Source organism: Anoplophora glabripennis, unplaced genomic scaffold (genome assembly GCF_000390285.2).
Source record: "Anoplophora glabripennis isolate ALB-LARVAE unplaced genomic scaffold, Agla_2.0 scaffold367, whole genome shotgun sequence".
In the NCBI taxonomy this organism is placed as follows: domain Eukaryota; kingdom Metazoa; phylum Arthropoda; class Insecta; order Coleoptera; family Cerambycidae; genus Anoplophora; species Anoplophora glabripennis.
Window position 1 is genome coordinate 183794 of NW_019416474.1, and position 20609 is coordinate 204402.

Below are 20609 nucleotides of genomic sequence, written 5' to 3' on the forward strand. Positions count from 1 at the left end.
ATTATCATTATCATTATCATTATCATTATCATTATCATTATCATTATCATTATCATTATCATTATCATTATCATTATCATTATCATTATTATTATTATTATTATTATTATTATTATTATTACAATGAGAAAAAATGAAACATTTATTTAATAGGATATTTCATTACGCATTTTCAATTATTAAGTATTTAGTGAAAATATTATTATTACTAATAAAAATATTAAAATAATGTATTTGCTAAATACACTGCAACACCATCTGGATGCAAAATTTAATTTTAACATTATACTTACTGATATGTATTTGATTATTTAAATGGAAGCACACGATTGACTGAAGAAGGCTACGGAAACAAACAATGTAACTTGTCAACAAATAAAAGCTGTCACTGCATTAACAATAACTTCAGTAAAACGGCACAATGGTTAATTATTCTTTACAAGAAAAAACAGACATTTTATGATTGGAAGTGATAATACGATCATTTCGTAAAGCTGCCGTAGAATTTAATAGGATTCACTATACTACAGTTGCGACTATAAAGTTTTTGATGAAAGTGGAAGTGTAAGTAAAATTTCCAATCAACTTCGTAATCATGTGCTTCCAATATAACCAAATGATTCTGAATTATTTTAATGAAAATCCACGGTCGAGCATTAGAGATGCTAACATTAATTTAAATATACCTAAGGCAAGTTCGGTATTAACATCTAGACGCTCCAGACGTGTTTTGTTCTTTTCTAATGGTAAGAGATGAAAAGACAAAGAGATATATCTAGAGCATCTAGATGTCAATTCCGAACTTACCTCTAAAAATCGCATTACATGCACAGCTAGATGGAGCACCTATCCACAATTCTATGATGGTAAGAAACTGGTTGAATAAACATTTTGCCAGTCAATGGTTTGGACGTAACAGCCCTGGCCACCGCGGTCTCCAAACCTCACACCTCTCGATTTTTTTTGTGGGGAGATGTTAACAGTAAAGTTTATGTTATGAAGCTCCAAACGCGAGAAGAAGAACAACAATTAACAGTCGTCGACGTGTTGAAAAGTGCATAAGATTAATGCATGTGCTTCGTAAATAAATCTTCAATTGGTTTAAAAAATTAAGATTTAATTTTCTGCAACACCCTGTATACTATCACAACAAAAATTGGTATAGTAGGGTTTTAGATAGTCCTGAATAAGAATCCGGTGGAGTTTTTGTCAAAAAAATTGGTAATAATCTGTTTTTTTCTTCCCATAAAATGCGTCTCAGTTAGCCGTGACTTAGACCACGAAAATACCGAAATTATGCATTCTACTCCTTTTCCTGAATATGTATATCAAACAAAAAAAAGTTGAAACAAATCAGTCAATAAATAACAATTTTACATGGGTGGCTAATACTTAAGTCGGACACACTGTATGTGTAGAAGTAAATAAGAAAGAAATAATTCATGAAGTGCAAGCAAAGTGATATAAAATTGTTACACTTTTGAATTTAAGAAAGTATTTAAGGAAATATTTCCCTGGAATGTCTTCTTCCCATAATATTAAGTTTTAGTTAAATCAAGGTTGTACTGACTTGAAAAATTAAAATTGAAAAAACGCAAGTGCATTTAGCATTTCATTAATTTTAACAACCTTTAAAATTAATAATAATCAAATCCCTTAAAACATTGCTGAATTACATGCAATATAAAAAGGGGCGAATATTCGTTCTTGTAAATGGTGTCGTTCGCTTCTTCACCTTGTTTTTTCATTATGGAAACGTATATTTTTTAGATAGATAAGTAATTCTGTAATGCCTTTCTCTGTGGGATGAAGGATGGCACTGCCAACAATGGCCAATAGTAGTGACTGGTTGGTTTAGTGTAAATCTACAATGCACTGGATTTAAACGCAAAGCCGCTATTGACGAACAGTAAGCTTGAATTGTATGACTCATACAATCGTTGTGTATTTTGTCTTTACAGTTACTATAAACTATAAGAAATACATTCCTAGATGAATGAAAGTTTAAGTGATTTTGTCAGTACACATTTTGTAAGAAAAAGGTAGTAATATTGTTCTTCAGTAAGTATAAAGTAATAGTACCTAAATACTATTCTCACTCTTCTGTAGAATCTGATGTGTCCTTTTTTATGAAGTAATTATCATCTTTGTTAAATATGTACATAACCGCGAGCAATTCAATATACGGCTACATATTAACGTTACGAGCACTGAGGTGGGGAAAAAGTCTGTTAAATTTATGGATCAATAAATTGACCGTTTAAGTATGTTTTTGCTGAATATTAAAGGCATAAAGTAACATCTTTACGAACAACTTATAACTCTAAATATAGCATATATATAATGTGTCCTTTCCGTATAAATTGTCTTTTTGTTGTGTAACGAGGATAAGTAGTATACAGTGTTGGTGTGCTAGTTGTTATTTATATCAACATTAAAGCTAATTACGGCTAAGTTAAAGCAGTTTATATTACGTGTGTCTGATTCTGAATTATAGCATATTAACTGCAAAAATAACAATTTTGCTGCGCTAGGTATGTTAATTTACTATTCAGTAAATTGATTTCTTAAAACAAATTGAATGCTGTTGTTAATTATGTTGTGAGTTACCAAAAAACACACATAAAAAGCGTTATTTAATGGTCTGCCTTGATATTACTTTAATTTTAAAAAGACCAGGGAAATTTCCTTTTTTGTTTTGTAGAATATAAAATCCCATGAGAAAATAATTCAAAATATGCAGACTGGTTTATACTCTGGCATAAACTGTTAAATAAATTACTTTTATCGCTTATTCTTGATTGAAAATTTATATTCATTCGTTTCTCACCAAGGCTGTTAGTTTTATAAAACAGTCTCATACTCATATTTCGTGTTGTAACACTAAACGCGTTTTATTGATTTTTTGGATAAGTTTTTGTTTAACTTTCTTTTATTTGTTTGCTGAGGCCAAACAGAGAGGATCTCTATTTACCGACAATTCTCACTATCGATTCGAGATTTTTACACTCTTTTTATCTCGGCATTCAAACAAATATTAAATGCATTTGTACATAATCTATTTTTACTTAGGTGCGTAGGATACAAAATATGTTAGCATTGGTTGACTAGACTAGATGTTATTGTCATAGTCATAAATGCGGGTGTTTCTTAATTCGACTGCCAAAGATCTACAGAGTGATCTTTGATCAAAGTTGACACAAAAGTTTAAATAAGGGGTCAAATGCTACTATTTATGAAGACATGCTTGAAAGTAACTTAACAATGTCTCTCTTTAAAATCTAAATTTGTTGAAGTTATAGTATCCAATTCGGTACGTGTTTTTAGCTACAATCTTACAGGATCACAGGATTACAAAGAAAATGAGTCACTGGGAAAACGAACTCCTTCTGTCTCTTGGAAAATGAACGTTTAGATCCTGTAGCATGAAAAGGTGATAGTATTTGAAAGAAATATTAGTCTTGAAATATTTAGCTACAGAATACAGTTTTCCGATTTAAAATTAAAAAGTTTTGACAGAAGTTAGTTATTTGTGGCGTAGTTTTCGTTCTTGTCTTTATTTTTTAGGTATTGTGACGAAAATTTAAAAATTAGTGAAATAATCCCTTGTTCCAAAAGGATCAGTCCAAGGTTATTTTTATCAAAAAAGTGTTGTTTAACCAAAAAATTTCACACTGAAAATGCAGACAAATTCAGAATACAAAAACATCTCTTTATATCGCGCACTTTAAAAAGTTGTTGACGTTTCGAAAATCTATATGTTTTCGTCTTCTGAACTTTTTTTGACTTTTCGTTTTAGTTGCTTTAACAGTAAATTTGTCTGTTTTTGTCTGTTTCCATAGCTAGAGATATTACGTGATGTTTATTCTATTATGCAATAAATATTATATTGGAGAGACTTCTTGACCTGTGCATACTAGAATAGATGAACACAATAATAATAGTAAAAAACAAGAGTTTGAGAAATTTAAAATTTGCGATCATGCTTGGGAAAACGGTAATTCAATGGGGTTCAGCTAGAATTTTAGAAAAGGAAAATAATACCATTAAAAGAAACTTAAAAGAGATCGCTTATTTTGTTGAATGGCGAAAAATGTGTGTCAAATTATTCTATGAACTTGGATCTTTGCTGGCTATAGATTCTAAAAAATGAAGTAAGTAATAATAAAATAAACATCATAAATGATATCAATAATTGTGAATACAGGCAAAAATAAACAAATTTAAACTATCAAAGTAACTAAAACGAAAAGTCAAAAAAAGTTCTGAAGAAGAAAACAGATAGATTTTGCGCGATATCATTATGTGTTTTTATATTCGTCTGCAATTTATTTCACTAACTTAAAAAATTTTTCACAAGTGGAAAAATGCTCAAAAAATAAAGAAAAAAAGAAAAATTAAAGTTTACCTTCATATAATGATTGTTATTACCAAAAGTAACAGAACAAGTGAAACTGTAATATTATTCACAAGTAAATGTTTCTGAACACTAAAGATGACTATTTAAGACTTTCAACAAGTCGTAGATACCTAAACAATAGAAAAGGGAAAGAAAGTTGTAAAAATATATTTTTAATGTATTATTTTACTACATGTTTAGGATTTACCAATTATTACACAATATGTTTAGCGTTGCGAAAGATTTATTAGTATGTGAACCTGAATATCGGTGCTTTCATTGATGCACTGTACTTTACCCTTGGTAATAATAGTTACAATTTTAATTTTACTCGAAAATCGTGACTAAACAACCATTTTTTCCATTAAAACTGTTAATTGCCACAAGCTTTTAAACTTGCATTTTACAAAGACACAAAAAATACATTTTTAATCGAGGTGATTTGGAAATCCATCTTTTTGTCATCTTTATATAAATATGAGACAACAATAGCCACAAAATGCGTAGGATCTAATATGGTACTGTAACTTGCAGTAATTTGGATTTTGCAAATATTAGTATCAATTGGTAATCTGTATTTATAATAATCAAATTCTCAAACATGTGGTTTTCTGTAACATTGTTTCAATAATAACTTAATTTTATACAGTTCTCAACGACACTCTGGTAATAACACTACATTATATTAAATAGCATAGTGGAAGAAGGTAGGGGCCAAGATTCATGGTACGTAAACTACAGAATTGCTTCAATAAATCCAGGCATATATCTGCCTTACGTGAGGGAATTGTATAAAAAGAACTGGCACAGAAACAGACATGGGTAATGTAAAAGCGATGCCACTTCATTATAGGAATTTTTAGTAACGGCTCCCCTCATACGACGAGGCTCTTGTTCCTTCTAGTCTTATGTAGATGAGAGAGAGGACGTAAAAGCTTTAGCGCTAGCTTGGACCGAAGGAATCCTTGTATTAGTCCACGGTAGTGGCTTGTTTTTTGTCGGTCCGGGTGACATACCTTTGGCGGAGGAATCTTAAGATAAGGGGTTAACGTATGGCCAAGACAACAAGTATAGATAACAACGATGATCATCGTTCTCACGCTCTCAACTCCTTATTCCTGGTTCGTCATTTTTAGAATTGTGCTTTTTGCAATTAAGATTCAGATAGTGTTAAATCTTCACATTCCATTCCATAAAAGTTTTAATTCCTGCTATGGAAATTTACAGTCCCATAAAACCATACGCCGGGTCAATTAAGATTACGCGTACAAAATCGAAATAAAATCGATCCCACAATAAATCATATATTTAGCTCGGCCATAACTAATGTTCTTGTCATCCCCGAATCTCGATCAACCCTTTTTGTGTGGTGTATCTCGGGAGGACCGACAGCTGAAATATTACACAAGCCACGCAGACAAATGATGTGACTAAAAACACATTTATTCAACGTGTTATAGATATCTAACTATAATTTCCTGGGTTTATTAAATGTGCCATTACCGTCGATGGTATTTTTATCAGCTGCTAGTTTGTTCAAAATGACGACATTTCCATCACAATGCCGTTGGTTCGAACGTAGACAACAGCACTATGGTTAAAATGTCAACAATTCAAACATATTTTTCTTCAGATCACCCTTTAGCCTCCTCAAGACGTTATCATGTTATCACGACAATGAATACTTATACATTTTTTGTTGTTTTGTTGGTTTCCTTCGATATTACAAGTGTATTTTTTAGTTCATTGTGGTTGTTATATTTAACATATCCATAACATTTAATCTATTTGACTGTGCATATTGAGGATACTTTCTTATAAATGATTCTTTATTATCTGTTATGACAAAGCAAAACAAGTTTATAGAAACTTTTATTTTAGAGTAGAATAAAGTTTCATGTTTGTATTTATTGTTTCAATAGTTAAGTAATATGCAGAATTGCATTATACATTTTGATATCAAAACTCTTTAAATTTAAAATTTACGTACTGGCATAAAACTAGTTGGCTATGAAATAGAATTGCGAGAATTAAATGAATTCAGTAATATATTCGATAATTTAGAACAACTTTCGGTCATTAATTCCTCCTAAAATTTTAACACATTGAAAATTTATAGTTTTTGATAAAGTGACAAACAAAAGATCCTTGTTATTATTAGGGAAAGGTCTTATTTTCTCCAACTTTTCTATTTAATTTAAATCATAATTTGATTTACAATAACACTGTCATTCAGCATTTTTATTCTGAATTGATTGCAAAATTTATATGAATAGATTTTCAAATAAAAATAAGCACATCTGTTTTCTCTGCCATTCAGTGGATTTCAAGGATTTATCAAGAGCCACTTACTATACAAAACAAAAAAAAAGTATAAATCAGAGGCTACAGTTGTTTCAGTTTTTATGAAACTTACGGAAATTTGAATTTATTTGACATTTTATCTATGACATTAACTTTACGCTTACGTAAATACAATTAAGTACTGAAAAGAAAATTGCTACTTCGTAATACATAATAAACAGTTATACAATTAATTTGTGAATGATCGGTTGGGCAACTGAAACTGAATAATTAATAGTTATTACCCACAAGGTATTTTTTGAAATTTCAAATGTATCTACAACTAATTAACAAAGGAACAATGAATTATGTACTATATATGCAAAACTGCGGATATTGTATTGTCATTGTTGGTGAATTATTACTTTAGGAATAAATGTGACGGCATTTACAACCACAAGTATGCGGAATTGTTTTTTAAATGGGTTAACTGTGTGTGTGCCTATTGAAGTCTCCAACAGTGATTAAGGAAATGAAGGTTATTTATTGCAATTTAATTATCCTTTAAGTGATATTATTTTTAAAACAATGCATTAATAACGTTAGTGTCAAGTATTTTTGTTGACCTTCGAAAATGTTAATGTCGAAATAACATTTCTCAACAAAATAGTTGTTGAGGCACGTTACAAGTTTATTATAGATATTATGCTTGTAAGCCCCAAATCGCTACACGCAACTCGTTGACCAAATTTTACGAAATGACTCGTTAAAAGTTTGGTCACATCCGCGCGGACTGACACGAAAGATTTACAGGATTCACTTCGTGCCCATGTAAAGTCTGGCTTGGCGCGTATTCATCAGAAACTGTCAGCTACCGTCGCGTTTGATGGACGGGTTAGTTATCGCTCGAAAATCGTAACGAAATTGTTCGAATTTTTGCGCAAAGCTGCGTCTGTGGATTACAACCCCTGAAATTTACGATTTGCATTTTATGAATTCAACGTTGTTATCACATTAACAAAGTTTTGCCCAACGTCCTTTATGAATTTATTAGAACAAATTAAAATGTTTTTATTTTAATAGTGTTCATCCCCAGTTTTTGTAGATGAAACAGATACTTCGATGATTGTTGCTTTCTCGTAGGTGTATCTAGACATAAAAGTAAATCGTGACGTACCACCACATCGATCCCTTCCCTCTATTTTTGCTCCTTATCGTAACATCCCCAATGTTGGATGCATTGATTACGGAAAGCAACATCACAAATATCACTGTCACTTCCATGTCTGTCTGTCCACCCGCACACGTGCACGACACCGTCACAAACGCAAAAAATAAACAATATCACCTGAGTCTCACTATTTACTTTACTTGGGGGTAAGAGTAGGGGTGGTAAATGTCGAATATGTCCGAGGACTTACGAGTAATTACTTGAGGAGGAGTCAATTGATCCTGACCACCCACAGCTGAGTCCTTTGTGATACTGATGCTCGGGATATACCTGCACGTGTGGTCCTTTACACGTGGGTCCTTACTCCACCTCCGCGGAACTTTCGCGCCAATAGCCGTTCAAAGACACGCCCAAGGCCTTGCCTACTTGATCGAATTACCCGCCATTGCTCAATAAAAATGTAGACGGACACTGCCTGACGACCGGTATATAGAGGACAAATATCTACGTTTCCTGTGATTTTCACTTTTTACGTTGAGAAGTATTCCGTTATCCGCAAATAAAACCTTAATACTATTCCAGGGATTTACCTCTGTATCGCAGGAAATAAGTTATCCTTAAAGTAAATATTTCAAAGTTATTTGCTGAAATTAGAGGTAATCCTGCATGACAACTTGAGCGTTAACTTTTTAATGGGCGTTTATTGTTAAAGATTGTTTAGATTTAAAGTTGTGACCGCCTTTAAATTAAATATTCCTTCACCATGCTTTTAAGTAGCATCAAAATTTGAAATTTATCTGAAAAGATACTAGTACCAAACACATTTAAGGCCATAAATAGATGCATATAAAACAAAATAAAAAACTTATTTTATAATGTGTATGTAAAAATTCTGTTCTGTAAAGTTATTTTCTACTTCATGTAATTTCACTTAAAATATTTATTTGGATTAAAAAGTCTGGTAATTGCACAAAGCAATTTCCCACAAGGATATAATTTTATTGTAAAACTACAATTGTTTAATTGGAGTACAACTACTGCGATAATATTACAAGGATAATAGTGAAATTAAAGGAATTATTGGCATCATTTTAGTATAAAAAATATAATGAATATTTTTACTTAAAAGTGGAAAACATTCCAAACCAGAACAAATTTTTATTTTCTAACAATCAATTTCACGAGAAGAACATGAAAATTATATTTAAAAATTACACACTAATGTATTCTTTACTTAACACCACATATTGCAATGTAAAATTATCTCTCAGGTATAATTACATTAAACATGTAATTTCGTAATTTTTATTTAATGTATTTCTACAACACAGAAAGTAACAATATCACTGCAGGAAATAGTACTTCAAACTGAGTTCAGCCTTTATTTACATCTTTTGTGTATAAAAACCATTCCAAATTTGCTATGCAATAATTAATAAGTAATTTATCAATTATAGCAATGTATATGCTAGATGGATAGCATCTGATAAACAAAAGATCTCGTGTTATAACTGGGGAAAGATTCTATTTCCTCTATTTTATGTATTTAATACAAATAATAATAATAAACTAATTGGAACATCTCAGAAATTGTAATTGTAAAATTATAAAGCTTTAATTTAATGGTAGTTTAATTTATAGGTATGTCATCCAATGTACGAGTATGTATAACTGTAAAATTTAATCAACTAATGTTTTTACAGTATTTTTCAGAAAAACACTTCCATTTTAGAATTATTTTAGAAATTTCTTCAATATTCTCATCAATAACATATACAGGGTCGGAAAGTCCCCATGGTTCATCGGCCGTTACATGAGAGCGATAAAGAAAGTCATAGAAATCCGTGCGATAGAGAAAGATGGCTATAATGAAGGCGTCTAATAGTCACCGTCCATTTCGCCCTTCCACAAATAAGATCCACTTCCTGTACATATTGTAAATAGACTACGTCTTTATTATAATTAACTGCTTTTTGAAAACAAAAGAACTTTTTTAAACTGCGATCATGTTAATCCAATTAATCATTGATTTGTCATTTAAAAAGTGAACCGGTTTTTGTCACATGCAGTTTGAAAATTAATAAAGTTGTTAATAAAATTGTAATATGTTGAATTCAAAAAAAATACTTCTGGGCGCCGATTAATTGTGTTAGACAATAAAAAACACTTACCAGTGATCAAAATAATGATAATGATCTCTGATCGTTTACAAAAATTTCTTATATGTACCATAATTTTATTAATGGTTATACTGTATTTTTTTATATAATTTATGTTGACTGTTTAGATACACCTATCTATAATTAATATATTTAAAAAGATATGTTTTTTTCTGTTCCCATAATCAGAGTAATTATTATACAAAACTATTTTATGTTTATAAGACTTCATCATGCGTGTATGGTCAAAGACCGGATAAACTTTTTATATAAGAAATAAATATATGCTTAGACTCAACTATTAGCTAATGAGGTACTTCTTTCCATGTGACACTATAGTCAGGTATGCTAATTCGTCCAGTTATGCTTTCAAATTATGATGTGGAAGTAATGAGTGTCAGTTTAGTGTTCGACCATATTTTATAAATAATTGCTAAATACCCTAGCTTGTCTAGGAATCATAACGCGGAGTTAAGTGTGCTGTAATTTCCTTTAATGGATTGTTTAATACACACATTAAAACACAGGTTATTCTCCTTGTTAGGTATATCGTATTTAACGCTTGCTGCCGACATAGGTAAATAAATGTATATTTTTTGTTAACCCAATTTAGAATTATCACACATGGTATTTATGTCTTTGCAAATGCATAATACTAAGTAAAAGTAAAAAATATTCAGAAAGATGTAAATGTTGCTGAGTTTGAATATATGAATAGTAAAAGAGCTCATTTGAGCTCATTTGAAAGAACAGTCCTAAAACTGCAAAAACAATTTAATTAGTTTATCGTGGATGAATTTCATGTTTCAATTAGGTACAATCAATTTTTTTTAATATTTCAAAAAAACACAAAAAAAAATAACACATGATTTTATTCAATTTTATAACAGAGCTTTTCAGAACCTACTTAAGTTACAAGTGCCGTAGATGCCTTTTTTAAAGCAATAAATATATATATAAAAATACTGTTTTTAAATTTTCGTGTTTTCTTAGATTTTGAAGAAAATTGTATATTACAAAATTACTCTTCATTTCCGGACAAAGTTGTTATACAGAAATAATAATAAATAAATATACACCGAACATAAAAAATACGCACAGTTTAACATTGTTACAGTACAAATAAATTTAAAAAATAAGAACACTGGCCATTTAAAGAAGTCACAAATGAAAATACAAATAAAAACTATCAAATAAGAAAAAGTATCTGTGACTATTTTAGGAAATAGAATGTGTTGATGTTTACAATCTGATTGTAAACAATTTTCGAACGAAGGTTAACCTTCAAAGGTGTCTGTTTTTTTTTAATTTATTCATGCTGCTATGATCCTAAATTATTTATAAACATTTTTTGCGTATTTAATTTATGTTTATTTGTTATTATCATTATTGTTTATTGATCTTGTTCGAATTTAGTTATTTCTATTATTTGAAGCCCCTTTAAAAAACTGTAGTTTCTATTTCTATTATACGTATATATAACAAAAATAAAGTGCAAATATTATGCAATTTATTCCAAAATCTAAGAGAATAAAAATAAAAAGAGTGATCTCATCAGCTCATCACATATTGCAGCATTATCAAAAAATTTCAAGAACTTTATCTTGGAAATTGTGTATTTCTAGACCAAGATTTACATAAGATTATTTTTTAAAGTAATGTAATGTAAGTTTGCACACTTATCGGAAAATGATATTTCTTTGAGTTAGTCTTTCGTTATCAGTATCACATATTTCTAAACTGTTTTTGTACTTTATAATAATAAATGCATTTTCATCCTGGTTTCATTTCCTAGATAATATGTTTTAGAAAAATTACATTGCACAAACCTTTGAACATTATTTGAAACATTTTAAAGTAACTCCACGCTAAATGTTTTCTTTGATCATATTTAAGAAAGAAAAAAAATATTGATAACTATAAATACTAATTTTAATGAAATATAAAAAAAATTACCATTTTAAATATCAGTAATTTTCGTGTCCTACCAACTGGTAAAATCACAAAATAAGAAAAAGACAAAATCAATGACCATTATGTACATAACTATGTACATAATGGTTATTGATTTTGTCTTTTTGGTCAGTAACTGCCATCACTAGGTTTCACCAATATCCATTTTCGGTAAAAAAAAATTGGAAATTAAATATGTCTCTTATTTCTATGTCTTTTTTAGAAATATTCAAATCTCTTAATAGGCAGGATCTAAAATATTACTTGTAATTAATAATTGGAATAATAAGTTAACCTCGCTTTCATAATTTCCCCATAAATTACAAAATTGTTAAGTTGAGTATAAAAGCTAGAAGTCACATAGAATTATAGAAATTCACGGGAATTTTAGACGATTAAAATCTCAAATCGGATCTGCAAAAATACTTTTTATTAAGATTAAAGCAATTAATCCACAGGTCTTGAAATTGTCATTAACAAAACTGTGATTTACTTCTCTGAATATGAATCATATTTTTACTAATGTAGGAGGGAACTGCAAAAAATATGTTTCAAGTCAAGTAGTGTGTGTTTCTTGAAATAAATATTCATGCTTGAAATTTACAGGAATAGAAGATGTTCTTATTCTAGGCAAGGTTTTGGTACAATATTAGATAGTCTTGTGTAACAGTAATAAACATTTTTCTCCAAACTCCAAGAATCTCAAGTGTAGTTATTCTAAAGGAAGATTCCATTTTCATATATGAAATACGAATAAATTTGAAGGATTATAAGAAAATAAGGAAGTCAATGCGTAATAAAACATAAACGTGTTTTTGCAGAACACCAGCGAAACAAATCTGATGAATAGATTTTTTTTCTAAAAATCTCGTATATCTCCATGCCTACTGCTACACCTTTTGAAGATTAGAGTTTCAATTATTATCTATACAGTTCCTACCTTGCTTCCTTGTATTATTTATATTTTTTGTACGTTTGAAGGACAGGTATTCACTGCAGGTAAAACCAATAAGATTTCATATAAATGTAACAAAAAATGGAATGTAATAAATACAGGATGTCTGGAAGCCAATGGGATGTAATTCGTAGTAGCATAATTAGTAGCCTCCTTGAGCGAAAATAAAGCGAATTAGATCAAGTACCTTTAGTGTAGTGAAAAGAATGCAGAAAATGGCTTATTTTGGGAAGTATTTTTTGCAGCTTGTTACGGTTTTCAAAAATATTAATATATAAACATTTACAAATAATTAAATTATGTCTTTATAATTACTTATTAATTATTTTATCAATTGCAATATACTCAATTCATTTCAAAATTAATTATCAATTACTATTATTAATGTATATATTCATAACTTTTTATATTACTTTGTTTATAACATAATATAACAGTTTCAAATAGATGATCAGGGTATAGTGAAACGGTTCAATTTACTCTGTATCAAAACGAATAAATCTAAGTCACGTGACCATTATCTTAAAATCATCCATTAGGTCTTTTCTTTCTTTTAAATCTCAACCGTTGAAGGAATCACTTCGTAGCTTCATTAGCTCGTTGAAAGATATTATTAACAATTGTGTAACTTTTGGAAAGTTAATCAACGTGGAAGTTGGATTTCGTTAGTAATATTTATATATGGTTTATCCCGTAAGCAGCTGTGCTGGATTTTATTTCACGAGGAGAAGCTCACTTAGTTGGGTAAGAATTGTTCTTTGTATAATTTTCTCTGATGGTTTTTAAATTCAAAAATATTCACATCGAAATATTAATCTACTTTTTAGGCTTCTTTGAGCCGGTTCTTCATCGTCTTATTATCACGATTATTTGGGAAATATAAAAATTTGGAAGTACGACAGGCGGGCATTGTCATAGGTTATAACACCGCGATCTTGGGGGAATATTCGTTGACCAAAATATACTATTGGATTGGACATCCTGCCTTCCCACCCTGCTGAGCTCGTTCTACATATTATCACCACGCTCCGTGATTCTGTTAGCGGAGTGGAGAGACATAACCTCGCTTAGTTGACAGCTATTCCGAGACAAGACACTTGTTGATATTAGGACACCAACACCACCTTAGTGCCCTAAAGAGCCAGCAAGGAACCACCTTACTCGTCGTAGGAATATACACCTAGTTTTAACACCTCGTTTTAAGATAAGTACCTGGCCTCTATATCCTTCACAGTTTATTTGATATTTGTACTGTAGTGCTTATAGTTTAATTTGATGATATTAGTTTAAGGATTTGGATTTATAAATTAGCTAACTGTACACAATTTGCAATTGCACTTTGGGGGATATAACTAACAATATTTGTGATATAAATTTGACGTCCAACCTTATATCTCATATATCTCATTGATTCTCTACATGATATACAGAATAACCTGTAAGTTTATTTTTCATCAGTCCCTGCAGTGAGCGATAGGCAAACACAGATTATTAATAACTTCCTTTTCACAGGTAACCTTGTGTGCTCTGACAGACAAATTCAACCCTGAGATTAAGAGCGCTGCCTTTCCAGCTATAATATTTGTTGACTTCTGACTAGTAGAGTTGTGGAGGCTGGAATAGCGTAGCAAGCCATGAAAACCAGCCTCCCGTTTTCGAGGGTGCTGAATCCGAATTTGAGGTTCGTTGAATTTCTAATCCTGCATATCCCCCGTAATTTGAAAAGAACCACCCATTTCTCATTTCGAGCCCCTCCCCTTCGTTTTCGAGGGTGTTAATCACGAATATGATGATCATTACCCTCCCCAATATTCGCAACCCCCACGAAAGATTCAAAACTACCCTTAGTTTTCGTTGAAAACATCCCCCGTTTTCAATGGAGGTAATCACTGAATATGATGCTCACGACGCTCCTCAACCCTCGCAACCCCTACGAGTGGGCCAAAACGATCCCAATCAAATTTATGGAATACTTAGGGATGGAGGGGTTTGCAAAGGTTGAGGCCTCAAAACAGGGGGAGGAGCATAGAGGTTGTTTTTAAGGCGAGAAAGAATTAAGGATAGTTTTGGGTCCTTCGAAGGCGTTGCGAGGGTTGGGAAGGGTCATCATCAGCATATTCATGATCAGCACCCTCCAAAATGGGGGAGCGAGATAGAGTTCATAACTTGTAATTTGTGACTTGAGAAATGTTTTAATGAGAATTTTGAAATCCGCTAAAAAGGGACATGGGCATACACATATTCTTGCAAATATAAAAAAGTCTTAAACAATATTCCAAATAGTGTAAACGCAAAAAACATTTAAACTAATTCTCAAAAAATTATTACAGCTAAAATTTTGCTCGTACGTTATTACTAAAGGCCTTATCCTTCATCGACGTGAGATACGTAAGAACTCTTTCTTATTAAAAAAAAATATGTTGAAATATTATTGTCTTTCGGCCATCGCCATGAGGATTTTATTATCTGTAAGATGTTCGACATTGTTAATTTCTTTAGTATAAACTGTATTCTTTAATAATATGAAGAAGATATCCATTGCCTAAAATCTGGAGCTGATAGTGGCCATCGAACTGGAACACTTTCGCCTTGTCCATTCCAGCGATTGTCCAATAATTTGTTGCACTGACGCATATTTCTATCTTTTGCGGTGTAGTCTAGTTGAATTCTGATATAGTCGCGGACAACAAGAAGATCTTGTTCGGTGGCTACCACAATACCCAGATTTAAATCCAATTAATTTCTTTTTCTCGGGTAGTATGAATAAAGTATATTGTTTACGTTGAAGAAACTGATAAATTAATAAACAAATTAATAATAAGTGAACATGGCAGCTATTGATCTTCGATAGGAGAAAATGTTTCTCGGAGCATAAGATTTTCTCTTAAAAAAAGATTTTTCAAGTAATTTTTTATTAGTATTGATAGTTATATTCCCCTTAAATTCAATCCTTATACGTCATAAACCGGCCTGTAGACCTTATATACAATATTTTAAAAATTGGTATTAATCTCGAAAGCTGTGAGACAAATGAAAAATTTATAAGAAAATAATAGCAAGGAAATTGTGTAAAAATTCGTAGACGTACCTACAAAAAAAGTTGGGGGTATAAAGGATCAGAGTAACCCCGTTTTTCATCTGTTCTTCGATATATGTGCAAATCTTCATAAACTCATAACAATTGCAATGTATCTGATAACATCCGTGTTGCATTTAAAATTAATACATCAAAAATATAAAAAAAATGTTGGTAATTCTATTTTAAAACATTTTTGTATATACCTAGGTAAGTTTGTTTAAATCATCTTATTTTTATCCAGGGAGCCTATGGTTATCAGATTGGCCTTCTTTTCAGAGGCACCCTGTATCTAAAACTAAAAATATTTTTGATATATTATTTATTAGGAACGTATTCCTATTTACAATATTTTTCAAATTTGTATTACAAACTGTTGCAAAATACAACAATTCTCACTACTCACAAATATATTCTAATATTTTTCAAATATTTTTTTAGGGTACTCATAAATGAGCAACCTACCTTATTTTCCACTAACATTCAATGTTCCTACATGAGAATCATAATCACGGCGCTGAATGCAGTCATTCAAAGTTTCGACACCATTGTACAAAAGAAAACCATTTGATTCTAAATGGAGACCTGACAGAGCTGACCTCTAATGAATAATAAGCACCTAAGCCTTCGTTAATAACAAGTCAATTACACCCATGTGCAAGCGATACGAATCACATTAAACAGTTGACAAATGTGGTTTGGACTTTTTAACACGATGTTTCTATTTCAATAGCCCAGCTTACAGAGAGATCACGCGTTGTAAGGACAGTATGATTGATCGCTGCTATCTTTGCTCTACATGTCACCTTTAAGTCTCGGCTGGTTCCATTCATGTGTCAGGGTCTGTAGGTCACAGTCATTTACTACATGCTGAATGTTGTGGTTTTCAGTCTGCCACTCTGAAAGTGGAGTAATTTCTTGGAAGCCACTCAAAACTGTCTGCGCTAAATCCGTATAAGGCGGCAGATGTACGGAAAGCCTTGATTCGGGAAAAGCATTACTAATTTTATTGGAATTGTGTTTTATTTGTTGGGCCCCGTCATTTTTATTCTACTAATCGCAACCCCTCCTTGATATAAAAATAACTAACAATTAAACTTTTATCTGCATGAATGGTAAATAGTATTTTTTCGTTTTTTTCACATTCTCAAAGTCACACAAGGAAATGTAGGTACATATTTAAGTGAATATTTCTCATATAGAAAATAATTACAAATTTTTGATAATATTCTTTGTAATATAATCATCAATAGTAGCAAGTAATACTGTTTTTGAGATTAGAGATTTAAAAAATAAATACTGAAGAGTTTTTAATTAGGTAATAGTTTTAACTAATGCTGAAGAAATATAAACTTTCCATAAGTGAATTTTAAATTAACGAAAAAATATAAATCTTACTTCATTAGATAAGTATTTTGTTTCTCAGAAAAATTTTATTTTTAAAAATATTCTTTCTTATAAAATTACAATATTGCGCTAAAAATTCCTTACATCAGTATAAATTTAAATTATATTCTCTGTGCTTTGTAATTTATATTTTAAAAGTTGCTTGCATTGTATAATAATTTGAGATTAATTGGATATACTTTTTAATTTATTTTTTTCACAATAAAAGAATGAAACTCCAAATTAGATAAATAAAAAGATACTGAAAACAATGAAACAATAAATATTGACTTATTTACGCTTCAATAACGTATATAATTATAGTTAAAAATATTCAGGGTGTGTCATAATTGTGTGTAAAAAAATTAATCCAAACTTCTCACCAAAACAAAATAATTGGTCAAATAAACCTTTGTTCCAAAATGCTTCCTTACGAAGATAAAGGGTATTCAAAACGGCTTAACAGATTGTTTTGAAATTAGAAATGTGAATTGCTGCTCTTCTGTGTGGAATTAGCAGAATACTGAAAGGTATTCATCACTATCAGGAACGTTAAAAAAATGTTACGCCTCTAACTAATATTAGAAATAATATGTTTTTTAGATTTATCTCTCACAACATAGTTTCAATAAAATGCCCCAGTAAAAAATAAAATACCTCTCTAGCAAAATGGTTATTAAAACAATATAGGCCGAGAAAATCGTTTATTTTAAATTGTTGCAAAGTACACCAAAATTAAAAAAAATACAGAAATAATATTAAAATTCGAAGTGCCCACCTTCAGCCGCAATACAAGCATATGGCGAATATTAAAGTTACCTCGATTTTCATTTGCAGCCATTATACTTCGTTCCCGCGACTGTCCTCTATTTTAAACTACTTCGCAGTAAATCTGTGGCCTTAAAAACCTCCATAAAAAGAATTCTACTGGATTTAAATCGTGACTTCTTGGAGATTATCTCACAGGACCGAATCGACCAGTTCATCTACTTCTAAAATGATTATTTAACCATTATATTGGAAGAACATCTATTGCCAATATATTTAACAGGATGTCTTCTAGGACATCATGCTGGTGTTCGGAAAAAAGTCCCCGTAACCATTTGCGTTCATGTGATATTCAGTTCTTGTACTTCCAGTTAAATACCGTGCAGATTCTTCCCCGTATATTGATAGAAAATCGTTGCTGGAATCTTATCCGTCTAAGCCACTGACAAAAACGTGTACGTTGCTCGGCATTCTCAGGATGATGATCTTGAACACCTCTGTATAGTGGTAAGCGTGTAATAGCTCTCTATGTATAGTTCGCAAATCAAAATTTTGTCAATAATTCTAACTGCATATAAATTCGATGCGTATTTGTAGTATGATTGTACAAGACTGCATCCGCATGATCTGTAACATTTTGTCTCTGCAGTGTGCCAGCTCTTGTACTTTCAAAACACCAAGCTCACCCAGTTTCCGGAAGGTTGAAGCAAATACATGATGATTTCGGATTCCTCTATTAGGGAATCTGCAGTGATATTCTCTTACAGCTGCCAGGACATTTCCATTGCAAAAGCCAAAACTACTTCACTTGTGGTAAAATCACTCGTTTAAAAAAATATGCTCACATAACAAACAATTATTTATATTTAAATATGAATTATNATAGAACAATTAACAACAAAGTACTTAAAGAATATTACCTGCTAACTAATACCGGTTAAACACTTAATTTTCCACTACTTTGCCGCACTGTCCGCCGATCGTCTTGCTACCTATCTCCACACTGTTCTCACTTCAACTACATATCTTCAACTCTTCAGGCTTCCTTCCAGAATGCCCCATCTACGCGTTTGCTTTTTGCGCTTCCTTCTACCAACCGTTAATATTACTTTTTCATTATTACACAACACTCATGTAACAGGTGACGTCGAAGTTGATAAGATAAGTACAGTTTTGCACAATATGCCGAGAAAATCGTTTATTTTAAATTGTTGCAAAGTACACCAAAATTAAAAAAAAATACAGAAAATAAATAATATTAAAATTAAAGAATTATAGCAAATATTCGAAGTGCCCACCTTCAGCCGCAATACAGGCATAACACCATCGTATTAACGATTCGTACATATGGCGAATATTAAAGTTACCCCGTTCCTGCGACTATCCTCTATTTTAAACTACTTCGCAGTAAATCCGTTGCCTAAAGAATTCTAGTGGATTTAAATCGGGACTTCTTGGAGATCATCTCACAGGACCGAATCGATCAGTTCATCTACTTCTAAAATTATTATTTAAGCATTATATCGGAAGAATATCTATTGCCAATATATTTAACAGGATGTCTTCTAGGACATCATGCAGGAGATGGTGTTCGGAAAAAAGTCCCTGTAATTATTTACGTTAATGTGATATTGAGTTCTTGTAATTCCAGTTAAATACCGTGCAGATTCTTCCCCGTATATTGATAGAAAATCGTTGCTGGAATCTTATCCGTCTAAGCCACTGACAAAAACGTGTACGTTGCTCGGCATTCTCAGGATGATGATCTTGAACACCTCTGTATAGTGGTAAGCGTGTAATAGCTCNTGGTCAAATAAACCTTTGTTCCAAAATGCTTCCTTTCGAAGATAAAGGGTATTCAAAACGGCTTAACAGATTGTTTTGAAATTAAAAATGTCAATTGCTGCTCTTCTGTGTGGAATTAGCAGAATACTGAAAGGTATTCATCACTATCAGGAACGTTAAAAAAATGTTACGCCTCTAACTAATATTAGAAATAATATGTTTTTTAGATTTATCTCTCACAACATAGTTTCAATAAAATGCCCCAGTAAAAAATAAAATACCTCTCTAGCAAAATGGTTATTAAAACAATATAGGCCGAGAAAATCGTTTATTTTAAATTGTTGCAAAGTACACCAAAATTAAAAAAAATACAGAAATAATATTAAAATTCGAAGTGCCCACCTTCAGCCGCAATACAAGCATATGGCGAATATTAAAGTTACCTCGATTTTCATTTGCAGCCATTATACTTCGTTCCCGCGACTGTCCTCTATTTTAAACTACTTCGCAGTAAATCTGTGGCCTTAAAAACCTCCATAAAAAGAATTCTACTGGATTTAAATCGTGACTTCTTGGAGATTATCTCACAGGACCGAATCGACCAGTTCATCTACTTCTAAAATGATTATTTAACCATTATATTGGAAGAACATCTATTGCCAATATATTTAACA

The 20609-nt window shown here is 31.2% G+C and overlaps 1 protein-coding gene across 4 annotated transcripts in view; it reads right to left on the reverse strand.

Moving 5' to 3' along the window:
- Positions 1-7981, reverse strand: part of LOC108909122 (protein Wnt-1) — a 46037-nt gene extending 38056 nt beyond the window's left edge. For 3 of the 4 annotated variants that reach the window (XM_018713359.1, XM_023454647.1, XM_018713358.1), the window contains exon 1: positions 7860-7966. In XM_018713359.1, the coding sequence (XP_018568875.1) occupies positions 7860-7966 (107 nt within the window). Of the gene's footprint in view, positions 1-7859 lie in introns of all 4 variants that reach the window. The other variant, XM_018713360.1, reaches the window with a different exon arrangement.
- Positions 7982-20609: the final 12628 nt, after the last annotated feature.